Source organism: Halictus rubicundus, chromosome 3 (genome assembly GCF_050948215.1).
Source record: "Halictus rubicundus isolate RS-2024b chromosome 3, iyHalRubi1_principal, whole genome shotgun sequence".
NCBI lineage: Eukaryota > Metazoa > Arthropoda > Insecta > Hymenoptera > Halictidae > Halictus > Halictus rubicundus.
In genome coordinates, this window is record NC_135151.1 from 18,024,376 (window position 1) to 18,040,476 (window position 16,101).

Genomic DNA, 16,101 nt, shown 5'->3' on the forward strand with positions numbered 1-16,101 from the left:
CAAGCTGATCTTCGCGGCACGTTACGTCATCGTATCGAAATACATTTCGACGCGAGCGTGCGCGCTACTATGGGCAGAACGGCACAAGTCACGCTTCCAAAAAGGTGCGGTGACAATTAAAATATAGAAGTTTCTATTCTTCCCCGAAGAATCTCGTAGACGTCATTTTTACTTTAAGATGAAACTTGAAAGTATTTTGTTTATGCTTTCGTCAACGTTCTGTACCGTTGAACATATGTTACCATATATAAACTATACGTTTTGCGGTTTACTTTTTAGAAACGTGTGACGTATGGCACTTTGCCTCGTGTCGACAGATATATACGTATCTATATAATGATCGAAAAGTGTGTCCCGCTATTCTACCTTTTACCGTAAAATAGTATTATCCTTCGCTCGATAATATGTAAATCTAGCATACATATACGAGTTACTGTTACCGTCGTTGGTAACGAAAACACAAACACGCGAAGGATAAACGTATCGCTTGCAGACGTACCCATTAAAAATCTAGACAAACCGTCGCAATGCAGAAATCATCGATTCGCAGTCCATAGAGCTCCGTTTATTCGCATCGTCTGCGAACAGCTCCTGGTCGCGGCTATTCTATAATAAAACAATGAAAAATTCGTTCCGTGGGAAAAACCTCTTCCTAACGACTGTTCATCAAAATGTACACGTATGCTACAGGTTCTATACAGTCTACGCCTATGAGGAGTGCTCGTGCAATCGCTGAAAGTATGCAGTGGGTTGCACTGTTTCATATATACAGGGTGTCGGAAAAATGCAGCGTTAAACAATTCTATCGTCAGAAAGACTCGTCGTAAAATAATCGAGAAGAATTATAATCGGTCTACGACTCTGCACCATCAAAATTAGAAATTTGATTCTCCTTTTAAAAAATGTAGCAACTCCAACACAACAACAACTCTGTCACCACATTTTTCGACCATGTTTCTCGTTTTGTATTCCACGCTTATAAAATTCGCAGTCCAATTATAAAACAAGCCTGCATCCCCAGGAATCCCTTCTTTCCAGTTCCAATCGCGCCCCATTAAGTTTTATAGAGACAATAGCGGTAAATAATTCCGATAGAAACGATGGTCTAGGATTTTGCGATGTTGCAAATGTATTACGGTGAACCATAAGTAATCAATTATTTTGAAATCTAAAACAAACTTTGTAGTAAATTCAAGTTTTTATTTCTTAATTTATTATAGAATCTCCATCATTGTCAAGGACAGTTTGCCATCTTTCTTGCAAATTTTCAATCCCCCTCTTATAGAAATCCAGGGTTCGTGAATATTCTTGTTGGTCTCAGATAATTGATGCGGTGCCCATATTCCTTGCCTATACGCCTTTCCCATTTCGTGTAGGTGCCTTTGTATAGTTGACCATGTGGACCCAAGGCTTCTCGATAATTCTTGTATACTTAATTTTGGATCAGCTTCCACTAGAGATTTTATGGTGTCATTATCAAATTCAACTGGTCGTCCACTTCGAGGCCTGTCAGAGAGATCATAATCACCAGCAGCAAACCTCCCGAACCAACGTTGACACTTGTTGACCTTCAATACATCTCCATAAACATCGCAAATTTTCTTTGTTGTCGTCACCGTTGCATTAAATCCCGCATGAAAATGAAAAAGTATGCAATGACGAATATGATCCTCGGAAGGTACGGACGCCGCCATTTTATTACTTTTTAGAATATGTTGAACACAGGCTGCTTTACCGAAAAGTGTTCCCTCTTCAACGATCGGTACAGAACTAAAGGCAAACCAGATCACTTGCAAATAATTGATTACTTATGGTTACCCCTAATATTTCAGGGGTGATTTTACGCACGCTCTCGTTCCATCGTCGTCTGAACCGCGGAAAGAAAAGAAGGTGACGCGTCGCTGAAAAGGAATAATGGAAAGCCAACGAATCGATTGCGAAACATCTTTATTCGAGAACATATAAACCTGGTAAATAAATCAGAGAAACAAAAGTACGGCGAGAAATCAAAAGAACGGAAATAATAATCGGCAACGGCGCCGCCGGGTATAACAAGTTCGTTTTCTTAGAACGTATGTTAATAAGAGTCTCGTGGTGTTAGAGGATTGACGTGGCAGGGGGGATCGGCGCGATACGAATATCAGCAAAGATAGAACAACATTAAATATAAAATCGAAGCGGACAGAGACGCTACAACTATTCTAAGTGTGAACGGGCCGAGGTCCGGGGACCGGGCCCATCCGTATCACGGATTTAAGCTCTAGTTATTGCTTTGTAATACACGTGGCTTAAAGTGATAAACGAAATCCTAAACGAGTTTGATCTGCGCGCTCTCACAGTCCAACGTTTGCTCCCGCCGCGCGTCGATAACAACGTTATCGACGGCGGGTACTCGAGTCTGTGATCGCCAGGCAAAAGTAAAAACGGAAAATCGAAATCGCTCTCGTATATATCTTCGAGAAAGAAGACGCCTGGAAACGGCAATCTAGGCACAGATCGGATACAAACACCGTAAACCTTCAACAATTTGCCTCGCGTTCACAGAAGCATCGTGCGCGGACCGCGGATTCTTATGCGAATGTTGTATCCCATAAATCAACACAAACAGATTTCTGGCAAGTTTAAACAAAATTATACTTCTCCGTTATCGAAAATATAGGAACACAATATAATTATTTTTCTCCTTCAGAGAGATTATAAGCAACAAAGAAGAAACAAGGAGTTAATAATTTGTGGAATGAACGCACAGGATCCGCAGTCCGACCGTCTCCTTTCCCCAAAGGATAAGAGTAGCTCTATACAGGGTGTAAATAAAAATGTCCTATCGACACAGCCGAAATCGTTTAGCGGTTAGGGCTACGGTTCGAAAGACCAGTTTACACCCCGTGTATATGTACGTCCACGTACATACAAGTCCACCCTCGCGCGTTCCTCCCTCGAGGAACGAGCATCGCTTCGTCACAGCCCGCAGTTCCCTTCCTGAACCTAACCTCGAAGACCTGATGAGCTGAGACCGAGAGATTCAACGAACAGTGAAATAAATTGTCCCATAACCGGACCGATGATGAATCGAGACGAAACGGTTCCAGGACCCTCCTCCACGACGGTTTTAATTCGAGACGACCGGCATGTAGAACTTGTGCTTCGGGGTGTCCCTGGTGTGCTTGAAGGGCGCCTGTTTGGCCTCGATTAGGGCCGCGGGGCATGGTCCCTTGTGTTTCGGCGCGTACTCCCTTCGGTACATGCTGGAACTAACGGTGGACCCGTCCCCTAAACTGATGTGTGACACGTTCGCCTGCCTGTGGACTCTCTCGACCTTCTGGCTGCTGAAGTTCCCGTAGTTCTTGGCCTCGCTGTGCGAGTAGAACTTGCCGCCCACCGTCAGGTTGTCCTGCCGCACGATTCTCTGCGGTCGTTCGTACGTGGAGGAGGCCCAAGGGTTGCCGTCCTTGGTGCTCCTGTGAAGAGAGGTCAAGCTCTTTCTGTCGCTGCTCTGGCTCGAGTTGCTGATGTACTGGCCGCTCTCCGCCAGGTTCGAGATGCTCTTCTTCTGGTCCGCGGCGGTCGAGGAGATAGTGTGGAGGGCTTCCGTCGATGTGGTGACGCCACGACGGTGGAGGACCGAGTTGGTCACGTCCGCCGACGACGAGGAGATCACGTTCTTCCGATGATGACTGGTCTTCGTGACGGCGGAGTCGACCTGCGACCGGTCCACCGACTGACCGCTGATGGCCTGTCTGAATTCCGCGCTGTTGCTCTGGCTGGAGTTGTAGCGGGCCTGGCTGGAGACGGTGTGCTGCTCGTAGAGCTGCTTCTGCCTGCTGGAGGACTGCCGCGACTCGAGGTGCTGGGTGTTCACGTAGTCCCTCTTGCTGGACTCCTGGTGTCTGTCGACCTGCCGCTGATTCCGCTCCACGGACCTGTCCGACCTGTCGTCTACGCGTCGAGTCGCGTGGCTCTGAGACGACCTCTGCTGATGATCGTTGAACTGCTGACTGGACCTTCTGGAGTCCGGATGAGGGCCCGGCGAGTCCGCCGGTTGGATCATGCGATGGTCCGAGACGTGGTGCTGAGCATGATGCTGAACGCTTTGGGCAGAGGACACTTTCTCTCCCGAGTGCATGGTCTTCCTGACACTGGTGACCGACGTCCCGTTCTCCATAGTCCTGGACTCCGCGGAGACGGTGCGTCTGCTGTCGGTCTCCATGCTGCTGATCTTCGCGGCCACTTCCTTGGCAGTGCGTTTCGTGAACGTGTTGTAGTTCCTCTGGCTGGTCGTGGTCATGGCCGCGTGATCGTCGCCCAGAGTGATCGAGGACTCCATGTGGTGTCTGCGGCTGACGGTCTTCCCGACCGGAGAGTCCTCTTTTCTACTGGGAGCGAAGGTGTCTCTGTTGGTGGTCTTCGTCTCCATGGTGCCGGTGCTCAGCTTCAGGTTGTCCTCGTGTCGCTTGATCTCGGCCCTCTCGCCGCGAACCACCGTGTACGTGGACCTTTGCGAGGTAGTATCCTGGAACTCGCCGGTCATCCTCAGGTTATCCTCCCGGCGGACCACTTCCACCCTCTCGGCCCTCTTCGGGGTGAAATCGTCGCGAGCTCTTCCCACGAAGTCTCCCTCCGGCTTCAGGTTATCGGAATGGCGAATCGGCGTACGACGCTCCACGGGACCGACCCGTTCAGGTGTTCTCCTTTCGAAGTCTCCCTCCGGCTTCAAGTTGTCCGGATGTCTGATAGGGGTCCTCCTCTCTCCGGGACCCACAGGAGACTTCTGCGGACGCTCGAACTCTCCCTCGGGACGCAGGTTATCGGGATGCTTCTTGACCGGCGTCCTCTCCCCGACGACGCGAACGTAATCGTCCTTGCGTCGGACGTCGATCATCTCTCCCTCGATCTTCAAGTTGTCCTCCCTCTTTCGTATGTCCACTCGTTCGACCTTGGTGATCTTCTTGTAGTCGTCCCTGGAGCGACGCACGTCCATCTCTCCCTCCATCCTCAGATGGTCCTCGTGGCGACGTACCTCGACCCTCTCGCCATTGACGTACCTGTAGTCGTCCTTTGACGACGGACTGACCTCCATCTCACCTTCAGGCCGCAAGTTGTCTTGAGGCTTCTTGACGGGCGCTCGTTCGCCCCTCTTCGGCGTGAAGTCGTCCTTTGGAGACATGTAGAAGTCGCCCTCGGGATGGAGATTGTCCTCGTGGCGAATGGGAGTGCGTCTTTCGGCTGGACCCACCTTCTGAGGCGTCCTCTTCGCGAACTCCCCTTCAGGATGTAAATTGTCCTTCGGTTTCTTGATGTCCGCGCGGTCTCCTCTGGTCGGAGCGTCTTGTCTAGGTCTGCCAATGAAGTCTCCTTCAGGATGTAGATTGTCAGGGTGCTTAATGGGCGATCTTCTTTCGGCTGGACCGACCGGAGTCCTTTCAGGCCTCTCGAAGTCACCCTCCGGCTTCAAGTTGTCTTCGTGTTTGACGATCTCGCTGCGTTCTCCTCGAGTCACCCGGTAGTCGTCCCGCCGCCTGATGTCTACAAACTCGCCCTCCATCCTGAGGTTATCCTCGCGACGAACCACGTCCACGCGCTCCATCTTCGTGATGGTCTTGTAGTCGTCCCTTGTCCTGCGTACATCAATGTCACCTTCCATCTTCAGGTTATCCCTGTGGATCACGATCTCCGTCCTCTCGCCCTTCGTCGGCCTGTAATCGTCCTTGGGCTTGCCTACGAACTCGCCCTCCGGTTTCAGGTTATCCCTAGGCTTCTTCTGGACTGGCCTGTCCGCTCTCTTCGGGGTAAAGTCGTCCTTGGGTCGTCCCACGAAGTCTCCTTCGGGATGGAGGTTGTCCTCGTGGCGAATAGGCGTTCTCCTCTCTGCAGGGCCGACAGGAGACTTCTGAGGCCTGTCAAACTCACCTTCGGGCCTTAAATTGTCCTGCGGCTTGCGAGCCTTGGGTCGCTCCGCCCTCTTAGGAGCGAAGTCGTCTTTGGGTCTTCCCTCGAACGGACCCTCGGGTCTCAAGTTATCCTCTGGACGTCTCACATCAGCCCTGTCACCCTTGATCGGCGCCTCTTCCTTCGGACGTCCGACAAAGTCTCCTTCAGGGTGTAAATTGTCGGGATGCTTGATAGGACTCCTCCTCTCGGCGGGACCTACAGGTTTCTTCTCGGGTCTCTCGAAGGTGCCCTCAGGCTTCAGATTGTCCTTGGGTTTCTTCACATCAGCCCTCTCTCCCCTCTTCGGCGCCTGCTCCTTCGGCCGACCAATGAAGTCGCCTTCGGGCTTCAGGTTGTCGTCGTGTTTGATCGGCGATCTTCTCTCAGCAGGGCCAACCGGCTTCTTCGCAGGCCTTTCGAACTCCCCTTCAGGTTTCAAGTTGTCCTCGGGTTTCCTGATCTCGGGCCTTTCAGCCTTCTTCGGCGAGTAATCGTCCTTGGGACGACCCTCGAAGGGACCCTCCGGCTTCAGGTTGTCTCTGTGCTTGACTATATCCATTCTTTCTCCCTTCACCACCTTGAAATCATCCCTCGTTCTGGTGTCAGTGAACTCGCCCTCCATCTTCAGGTTGTCCTGGTACCTGGTGACCTCGGCCCTTTCTCTGATAATGAAATCAGTATACTCGTCCCTGGACCTATAGGTCTCGATGTTGCCTTCCATTCGGAGATTATCGGTACGCTTCACAATATCAACGCGTTCGCCACGAACGGGAACAAAGTCGTCCTTGGGACGACCTTCGAAGGGTCCCTCGGGCTTTAAGTTGTCTTCAGGTCGTTTCACATCCGCTCGTTCCCCTCTGGTTGGCATGTAGTCGTCCTTCGGCCTGCCCACAAAGTCACCTTCGGGTTTCAGGTTGTCGGCATGCTTGATGGGCATCCTCCTCTCTGCTGGCTTGACAGGAGATTTCTCTGGCCGTTCAAAGTCACCTTCAGGACGAAGATTGTCCTTCGGCCTCTTCACGTCTGCGCGTTCACCGCGTTTAGGAGCCTCCTCCTTCGGCTTCCCGACAAAGTCACCTTCCGGCTTCAAGTTGTCCGCGTGCTTGATAGGCGTCCTCCTTTCAGCAGGGCCTATTTTCTTCGGCTCGGGTCTCTCGAAGTCTCCTTCGGGCTTCAGGTTGTCCTTCGGCTTCTTCGCCTCGGGCCTCTCAGCGGGCCTATACTCTTCGTGTTCCGGTCTCTGGAAGTCTCCTTCTGGACGCAGGTTGTCCGGATGCTTGATGGGACTTCTTCTCTCGGCAGGACCGACTGGCTTCTTCTCAGGCCGCTCGAAGGTGCCCTCCGGCTTCAGGTTGTCCTCTGGACGTCTCACATCAGCCCTGTCGCCTCTGATTGGCGCGTCCTCTCTTGGGCGACCAATGAATTCGCCTTCGGGGTACAGATTGTCCTGAGGTTTCTTGACAATAGGCCTCTCTGCGGGTCTGAATTCTTCGTGTCTAGGTCTCTCAAAGTCCCCTTCAGGTTTCAGGTTATCAGAATGCTTGATAGGAGTCCTCCTTTCAGCGGGGCCGTAGGGTTTCTTCTCTGGCATTTCGATGTCTCCCTCAGGATATAAATTGTCCTGTGGCTTCTTGACTATAGGCCTTTCTGCGGGTCTGAACTCTTCATGACTAGGTCTCTCAAAGTCCCCTTCAGGTTTCAGGTTATCAGAATGCTTGATAGGAGTCCTCCTTTCAGCGGGGCCGTAGGGTTTCTTCTCTGGCATTTCGATGTCTCCCTCAGGATATAAATTGTCCTGAGGCTTTTTCACGACAGGCCTCTCTGCGGGTCTGAACTCTTCGTGTCTAGGTCTCTCAAAGTCCCCTTCCGGTTTCAGATTATCAGAATGCTTGATAGGAGTCCTCCTTTCAGCGGGGCCGTAGGGTTTCTTCTCTGGCATTTCGATGTCTCCCTCAGGATACAAATTGTCCTGTGGCTTCTTGACTATAGGCCTTTCTGCGGGTCTGAACTCTTCATGACTAGGTCTTTCAAAGTCCCCTTCAGGTTTCAGATTATCAGAATGCTTGATCGGTGACCTCCTTTCAGCTGGACCATATGGTTTCCTCTCTGGCATCTCGATCTCTCCCTCAGGATACAGATTGTCTTGAGGTTTCTTGACAGTAGGCCTCTCTGCGGGTCTGAACTCTTCATGTCTAGGTCTCTCGAAGTCCCCTTCAGGTTTCAGATTGTCGGAATGCTTGATAGGTGTCCTTCTTTCAGCTGGACCATAAGGTTTCTTCTCTGGCATCTCGATCTCTCCCTCAGGATATAAATTGTCCTGAGGCTTCTTCACGATAGGCCTCTCTGCGGGTCTGAACTCTTCATGGCTAGGTCGCTCAAAGTCCCCTTCAGGTTTCAGATTATCAGAATGCTTGATAGGTGTCCTTCTTTCAGCTGGACCATAAGGTTTCTTCTCTGGCATCTCAATCTCTCCCTCAGGATATAGATTGTCCTGAGGCTTCTTCACGGCAGGCCTGTCTGCGGGTCTGAACTCTTCATGGCTAGGTCGCTCAAAGTCCCCTTCAGGTTTCAGATTATCAGAATGCCTGATCGGAGTCCTCCTCTCAGCTGGACCATAAGGTTTCTTCTCTGGCATCTCGATCTCTCCTTCAGGATATAGATTGTCCCTTGGTTTCTTGACATCAGCCCTGTCGCCCATCTTCGGAGCTTCCTGTTTCGGACGACCAACAAAGTCACCTTCCGGTTTCAAATTGTCCTTCGGCTTCTTCACTACGGGTCTCTCGGCAGGCCTGAACTCCTCAGGAATCGGTCTCTCGAACTCTCCCTCGGGTTTCAGGTTGTCCTCGTGCTTGATCGGTGTCCTCCGCTCTGCTGGTCCAAACGGCTCCTTCTGAGGCCTCTCGAACTGACCCTCGGGCTTCAAATTATCCTCAGGCTTCTTGATGGGTGCCCTCTCGCCCTTGATAGGAGCCTCCTCCTTCGGCCTGCCGATGAAGTCTCCCTCCGGCTTCAGGTTGTCCTCTGGTCTCTTGACTTGGGGCCTCTCGGCCCTCTTCGGGCTGTAGTCGTCCTTGGGACGACCCTCGAAAGGACCCTCTGGTTTCAGGTTATCCGGGTGTCTCACGATGTCAACGCGCTCTCCCCTGACAACCTTGAAGTCATCCCTGGTCCTGACGTCCGTGAACTCGCCCTCCATGCGCAGGTTGTCTTCGTACTTTGTCACTTCAGCCCTTTCACGAATGAGGAACTGAGTGAACTCGTCTCTGGTCCTGTAGGTCTCGATGTCCCCTTCCATTCGAAGGTTGTCAGTCCGCTTCACTATCTCAACCCTCTCGCCTCGAACAGGCTGATAATCGTCCTTCGGGCGACCTTCGAAGGGTCCCTCGGGCCTCAGATTGTCCTCGGGCCTCTTCACCACCGCTCTGTCGCCCTTCGTGGGCGTATAGTCGTCCTTCGGCTTGCCAGTGAATTCACCTTCGGGTTTCAGATTGTCCGGATGTTTGATAGGAGTCCTTCGTTCACCGGGCGCAACCTTCTCAGGACGCGGACGTTCAAAGTCACCTTCAGGCCTCAGATTATCCTTGGGCTTCTTCACTTCGGGTCTTTCGGCGGGTCGATACTTTTCGTGGTCGGGTCTTTCGAAGTCCCCTTCCGGCTTCAGGTTGTCAGGATGCTTGATGGGAGTCCTCCTCTCAGCAGGACCTATCGGCGCCTTCTCCGGCCTCTCGAACTCACCCTCGGGTCTCAAATTATCCACAGGCTTCTTCACCTCGGGCCGCTCAGCCCTCTTAGGTGAGAAATCATCCTTGGGACGTCCCTCGAACGGTCCCTCCGGTCTCAGATTATCCTCGGGACGTTTAACATCCGCTCGTTCTCCTCTGGTGGGCACATAGTCATCCCTCGGACGTCCTTCGAACGGTCCCTCGGGTCTCAAGTTGTCCTGTGGTCTCTTTACTTCCGGACGTTCGGCTCTCTTCGGAGAAAAGTCGTCCTTGGGACGTCCCTCGAAGGGTCCTTCAGGACGAAGATTGTCATCGTGCCTGATGGGCGTTCTACGCTCCGCAGGAGTGAATGTTGCTCGTGCTCTATCCGGGAAGTCTCCCTCGGGGAACAAATTATCCGGATGTCGCACGATCGGCGCCCTCTCACCCGGTCCGTAGGGAATCAGCTCAGGTCTCTCGAACTCGCCCTCGGGATACAGGTTATCCGGATGTCGGATCGGTGTTCGTTTCTCGCCAGGAGTGTACTCGTCCCTCGGACGACCCTCGAAAGGTCCTTCGGGTTTCAAATTATCCTGCGGCCGCTTTACCTCCGGACGTTCAGCTGCTTTCGGTGTAAAATCGTCCTTGGGACGTCCTTCGAACGGTCCTTCCGGCCGCAGATTATCCTGTGGTCTCTTCACGTCTGCTCTTTCGCCTCTTGTCGGCGTGTAGTCATCCTTTGGGCGTCCTTCGAAGGGTCCTTCGGGTCTTAAATTGTCCTGAGGCTTCTTTACTTCCGGTCGTTCGGCTCGTTTAGGCGAGTAATCATCTTTGGGACGTCCTTCGAACGGTCCTTCCGGTCTCAGATTATCCTGCGGCCTCTTCACGTCCGCTCTTTCGCCTCTGGTCGGAGTATAGTCGTCCTTGGGACGTCCTTCGAAGGGTCCCTCTGGTCTCAAATTATCTTGTGGCCTCTTCACTTCTGGACGTTCGGCTTGTTTAGGCGAGAAGTCATCCTTGGGACGTCCTTCGAAAGGTCCCTCCGGTCGCAGATTATCCTGCGGTCTCTTCACGTCTGCTCTTTCGCCTCTTGTCGGCGTGTAGTCATCCTTTGGGCGTCCTTCGAAGGGTCCTTCGGGTCTTAAATTGTCCTGAGGCTTCTTTACTTCCGGTCGTTCGGCTCGTTTAGGCGAGTAATCATCTTTGGGACGTCCTTCGAACGGTCCTTCCGGTCTCAGATTATCCTGCGGCCTCTTCACGTCCGCTCTTTCGCCTCTGGTCGGAGTGTAGTCGTCCTTGGGGCGTCCTTCGAAGGGTCCCTCTGGTCTCAAATTATCTTGCGGCCTCTTTACCTCCGGGCGTTCAGCTGTTTTCGGTGTAAAATCGTCCTTGGGACGTCCTTCGAACGGTCCTTCCGGTCGCAGATTATCCTGTGGTCTCTTCACGTCCGCTCTTTCGCCTCTAGTCGGAGTGTAGTCGTCCTTGGGACGTCCTTCGAAGGGTCCCTCTGGTCTCAAATTATCCTGCGGCCTCTTTACTTCCGGACGTTCGGCTCTCTTCGGAGAAAAGTCGTCCTTGGGACGTCCTTCGAACGGTCCTTCCGGTCTGAGATTATCCTGTGGTCTCTTCACGTCCGCTCTTTCGCCTCTAGTCGGAGTGTAGTCGTCCTTGGGACGTCCTTCGAAGGGTCCCTCTGGTCTCAAGTTATCCTTAGGCTTCTGAGGCTCCGGCCTTCTGGTCAGAGCCGGGACTAAGTAGTCGTCCTTCGTTTGTGGCACTCCTTCGAACGGTCCTTCTGGGCGCAGATTGTCGTCCCGTCTGATCACCGCCGTGCTTCTGTAGTCCGTCTGATCGAAGGTTCGGTACTGCTCCTGCGAGGTCGTCGTGTTCTCGACCAGGTCGGTCTTGCTGTAGAACCGGTCCTCCTCGTCCGAGGTGTACGTGAGCCGGCGTCGAGGCTGTCGTTCGATCGCGTCGTAACCGTGGAAATCCTCCTTGAGATGAGAGGCACCCTGCAGCAGATTTCGTACTCGATAGCAGATCGGCCTAGCGATATGGGTAATTGGAGCTGGGGCTTGAGACGGCTCCGAAAATAACCGTTTCTAAATCTTACGTGGAAGCTCCGATCCAAACTATACGAAACACCTTCTATTCCGAGTTATTTCTCTAGACAATGCTGTTGCAAGAATCGATTGACTCATATCAATTTTACAATACAGATATAAGGCTCGTAGAATCGATGTGAATTCACAGAGCTGACATCAGTCTCATAGAACTGATATAGATCTCATAGATCCGATATAAGTACCGTGCCTGAAGCCGATATAGTCCGATTTATAAGTAAATTGAATTTGTAAGAGAATTTTAATTAAATTTATGAGAGTAAAATTTGTGAAGAAATTTTATTGAATTTGTAAACGTAACATTTCGGTTTTCCACAACATTTACTCAGAATAAAAGATTTTCATAACTGTTTCAAGGACCGAGGTCGATATCGAAAGAACTCTCAAGCCTGGTTCCCAATAATTATAAGGATTCTTCATGTCGAGAACCGCGATCGATACGTCTCGTCTCTCGTCGTAACAAGCCCCTCTCCCATGTTTTCTTCAGGTATCTGCACTCACCGTGAATTCACCCTCTCCCACCGTGAGGTTATCCGTCCTCCTGATGATCTCTGCCCGCTGCACGGTCCGGTGATCGATGTACTCCGACCTCGAGGTGGTCGCATCGATGAATTCACCTTCGACCTTCGTGTACGTGTTCCGACGGACCGGGGTTGGTCGCTCGCCGGGGGTTCCGGTGAACACCATCTCCGTCGTGGTCGTGCCTAACACAGGAATTCAGACGATGTTACCTTTGAACTGACAGGGCTAACCTTCTACGAGAGGAAACCGAGGCTCCCGTAACGCTCGGTTGGTCCTGGAATGACTGAAGTCGACCGACGACAGGACTAGCTCCAAAAACCAATCATTCCTACGAGACATTAATTAACTGCACTTGAGAGTGTCTATTGGACGAAACATTAATACGTTGAATGCCTTGGGAATTTCGACACGTTCCACGTAAGTTTTACTTATTTTACATAGAAGCGATAATAATTATATAATATTATATAATATCAGTTGCTTAACAATGAGATTTTCACCTTATTTGTTTTTTCAGTATTGATAAACTAATAGTCAGAGGCATTAACTCGACGAGAATCATTTTCAAACCATTCGATAGCGCTGGTCACTGGTGACCACCGTTGATAAAAATCAAACATCAATCTTCACAGGCTTATCGTGTGGACTGACAATTTTTCCTTGTAAAAATAGAACGCTATAAAAACGAGAGGATCTAAATACAGATATGATTTCTCTATATATGTCGCCAAGAAGTGGATGATAATTGTCGCGGAATTATCCCCATTACCGGGGGGAATACCCCGTGAGCGGCTGCGAACTTCGAGAGGCCTCGGACGCCGAGGTAGTGGGGATAATTCGGCGACGTTTATCATCCAGGCCTTGGCGACATATATCGAGAGTTCACTGTACTGTTATTCATTTTAGTGGATCGAACATTGACTAAGCTTACTGTCAAAATCTCCTTCGGGCCGGAGATTGTCCTGCGGCCTCCTGACCGGCGCTCGATCTCCATACTTCGGTGCTTCCTCTCTGGGTCTGCCGATGAAATCGCCCTCGGGCTTCAAGTTGTCCTGCGGCTTCTTCACGGGAGCCTTTTCACCCCTGGTCGCTACGTAATCCGTGCGTCTCTCGCCGATGAAGTCGCCTTCCATTCGCAGATGATCCTCATGGTGGTAGATGGTCTGTCTGTCGACGCGTTTCTCGTCGAACTCCTCGCGGTAGGATGAAACAGCGTGCACAGGTTCCCTAGGAATCTCCAAATGATCCTGCGGCTGATTGTGGGGACAACGATGACGCCTGAAACAACGAAATAAAACGTGGATCGTACGACACTCGTTCAAGAAGACGCAACGTTCAATAATCTCGGGTTTGAACAGGTTAAAGTTCACGATTTACAGTCGAGAGGAGCTTCGCGATTATGTGGGCCTGCGACGAGTAACAATTGGATTACAAAAATATACTTCTATTAATAAACAGTTGTTTTCTATCACCATAGATAGGACTATCTTGCGCCTGATGAAATGCATTGTGTATTCTATCAAGACCAAGCTAGAGAAGAGAAACAATATTTCGGATTGCTCGAGATGAGAACTGGAAAGACAGGATTTAAGAGCCAAGGGTAGTCACATGACTTTTGCAAGTCGGTAACTACTGTATAATTTCTGTTCACAGGCTTCAGACAATGACTTAAGATCGCTTATATTACCAAACATCACGTGAAACCATTTTTCGCCTATTTTTGTCGGTAACGTGGTCACTCTACCTTATCGCGAATCTACGGAGTTTTCCTTCGAGGTGGTTTTAGTAAAATTTTAATAAAAATCGGAGGAACGTCTCGCATTCCCTTAACACTATGTTTAGGGACCACTAGAGATTACTATTCGACATTATTTTGTAAAAATAACAAGAATGTATCTATCGAAATTTTTACCTATTCCTTTTTATACTATATACCGAAAGAAATAAATTTGTTGAATGATTTCTCATGGATGCGGCTTTACAATCTCGGTCATTGTAAATTGATAATATTAGAATCTGTCACTTTGACGGGTCCCGTGAACCTAGTGTTAAACTGTAAATTTATTGCTAGATCAGAGCTTAAAAATTTTAGGACTATTCAAATTAGAAAGAGCTACCTTTGTTTTTTCGCAATGAAGGATATATTAAGTGCAAAAGTTCCTACCTTTTGCATTGAAAGGCAATGTTATCGAAGAAATAATATTTGCAAGACCTAATATTATTGAAGAAATTGATTCACTCGTGTCCATATCACGGTTTAAGGATCGCGCGAGGTCTCAATTTCTCGATTCGGTAATTTTCGCGAAACCTGTTAGAGACGTTATCCTAACATTTTGGTGTTTCCGCGCGTCCGTACGCGCGCAGGCATTCGGGTTATTATAGTATGCGGTCTGGAGTCATCCTTCGGAATTTCATCAAAATCTGAGGTCGGTCGACCTCACCGGTCGCTTACAGACGGCAGGAGACTGCTAATTAGACGTCAGAGAGGCAATTGAACTATCGCTGGAGAATATTCATGATTGTCGGTCCCCGGATAACCGCCGTTGGTTCATTGATAAACTGGCGAGTATCGTAGGGCCGGGCCGGGCCGGGCCGCGTGTTTCTACGCCGTTGCAGTCACGCACGTGATCATTGTCATGGCACGAGTCCCATGTTGTCCCATGTCCGTTATGTTACGTGCACGCCGCACGTTAAGGAAGCCTAATTGAAACACATTTGCTTGGACGGACCGCTCTCTCTCTTATAGGGCACACCGAATCATTCCGCATGGTCACCGAACGACAAGAACAGAAATCATTTTCTGCTCTCGGCTCGTTCTCTTTGGCCGCGCGATCGATCGATAACACCGGGAAAAAACAAGGATTATGGAAATGAGAGCTGTCGTCTCTATTTCCAGCCTCGTCGGCTCCCGACAAATTACCAGATGCTGTCCCAGATTTCTGTCGTCATTCTATCGGCCATCTTCTGGTTCGCGAGAACTATCCGTTGCGTAGAGTATCGCTTACGATTGTCGTGAATAAACTGCGAATATTTTCGCATTTATGACGGAAACGAAGAGACATTTCAAACGGTAGAAAGAAATGTTGATGTATAATCGTCACCTTCTTAAATTACAATCACATTTTTCGTTTAAAATTCAGACAATCACGTGTTCGGCAGTTACGTGTCTCGATGCAGAAATGCAAAGAACAAGCCAGATCTCAATCAATGAGTCAACGCGAGGAGAATGTCGCAAGCCGTTTATTTAGAGTCTCGCATTTCCACATTTCTCAGAATCAGTTTCCCTCCGGACTGATTGCCAAGCAATGAAACAGCGGCGGCAATAATTTCAGCGTCCGATCGATCGGCTTAACAGCTAATAAACAAATAAATCAAGAATTAATCGTCGCCTGGCCGGGCTCGTATCGGCCAGTCACGATGTCAATTAATTCCGCGCGAGCGATTCGCCCGGTTCGAACCTCTCTTTTCTTTTTTCTTCTTCTCCGATTCCGCGTGCCGTCCGGCCTCGATAAGTCCAGTCGACTTTTGCACGCAAAAATCCGGCACGGTTTTAACGAGGCCGTTCGCACGGCCGCGTTAAACGCGATAACGATGTTTTCAAACAGCGAGCGGATTCCATCGACACCGCCGAATAATGCTATTCAACGTGCCGCGATGCTGCAATTGGCAATTAACGAGCCGAGGAAAGCGTCGCAACTTCTCCCCCCTCCCCCCTCCCCCTCTCTCTTTGTCCCCGCGACGACACTGTAATCTACATGTCAATTAGGCCGAGCGCGACCTGCCAAAACGCCAAAATGCCCGTGCACCTTTTCCGCTGTCATCCGACA

At 50.3% G+C, this 16,101-nt stretch overlaps 1 protein-coding gene across 1 annotated transcript in view; it reads right to left on the reverse strand.

Moving 5' to 3' along the window:
• Nucleotides 1-1,930: 1,930 nt before the first annotated feature.
• The window catches only part of Sdb (SAXO downstream of blistered), a 49,537-nt gene continuing 35,366 nt past the window's right edge, over nt 1,931-16,101 (reverse strand). Inside the window, exons 4-6 of the mRNA XM_076785801.1 lie at nt 13,206-13,552; nt 12,254-12,456; nt 1,931-11,641 (exon numbers count right to left, since the gene is read on the reverse strand). Of these exons, the coding sequence (XP_076641916.1) occupies nt 3,110-11,641; nt 12,254-12,456; nt 13,206-13,552 (9,082 nt within the window). The 3' untranslated portion in view covers nt 1,931-3,109. The remainder of the gene's footprint in view (nt 11,642-12,253; nt 12,457-13,205; nt 13,553-16,101) is intronic.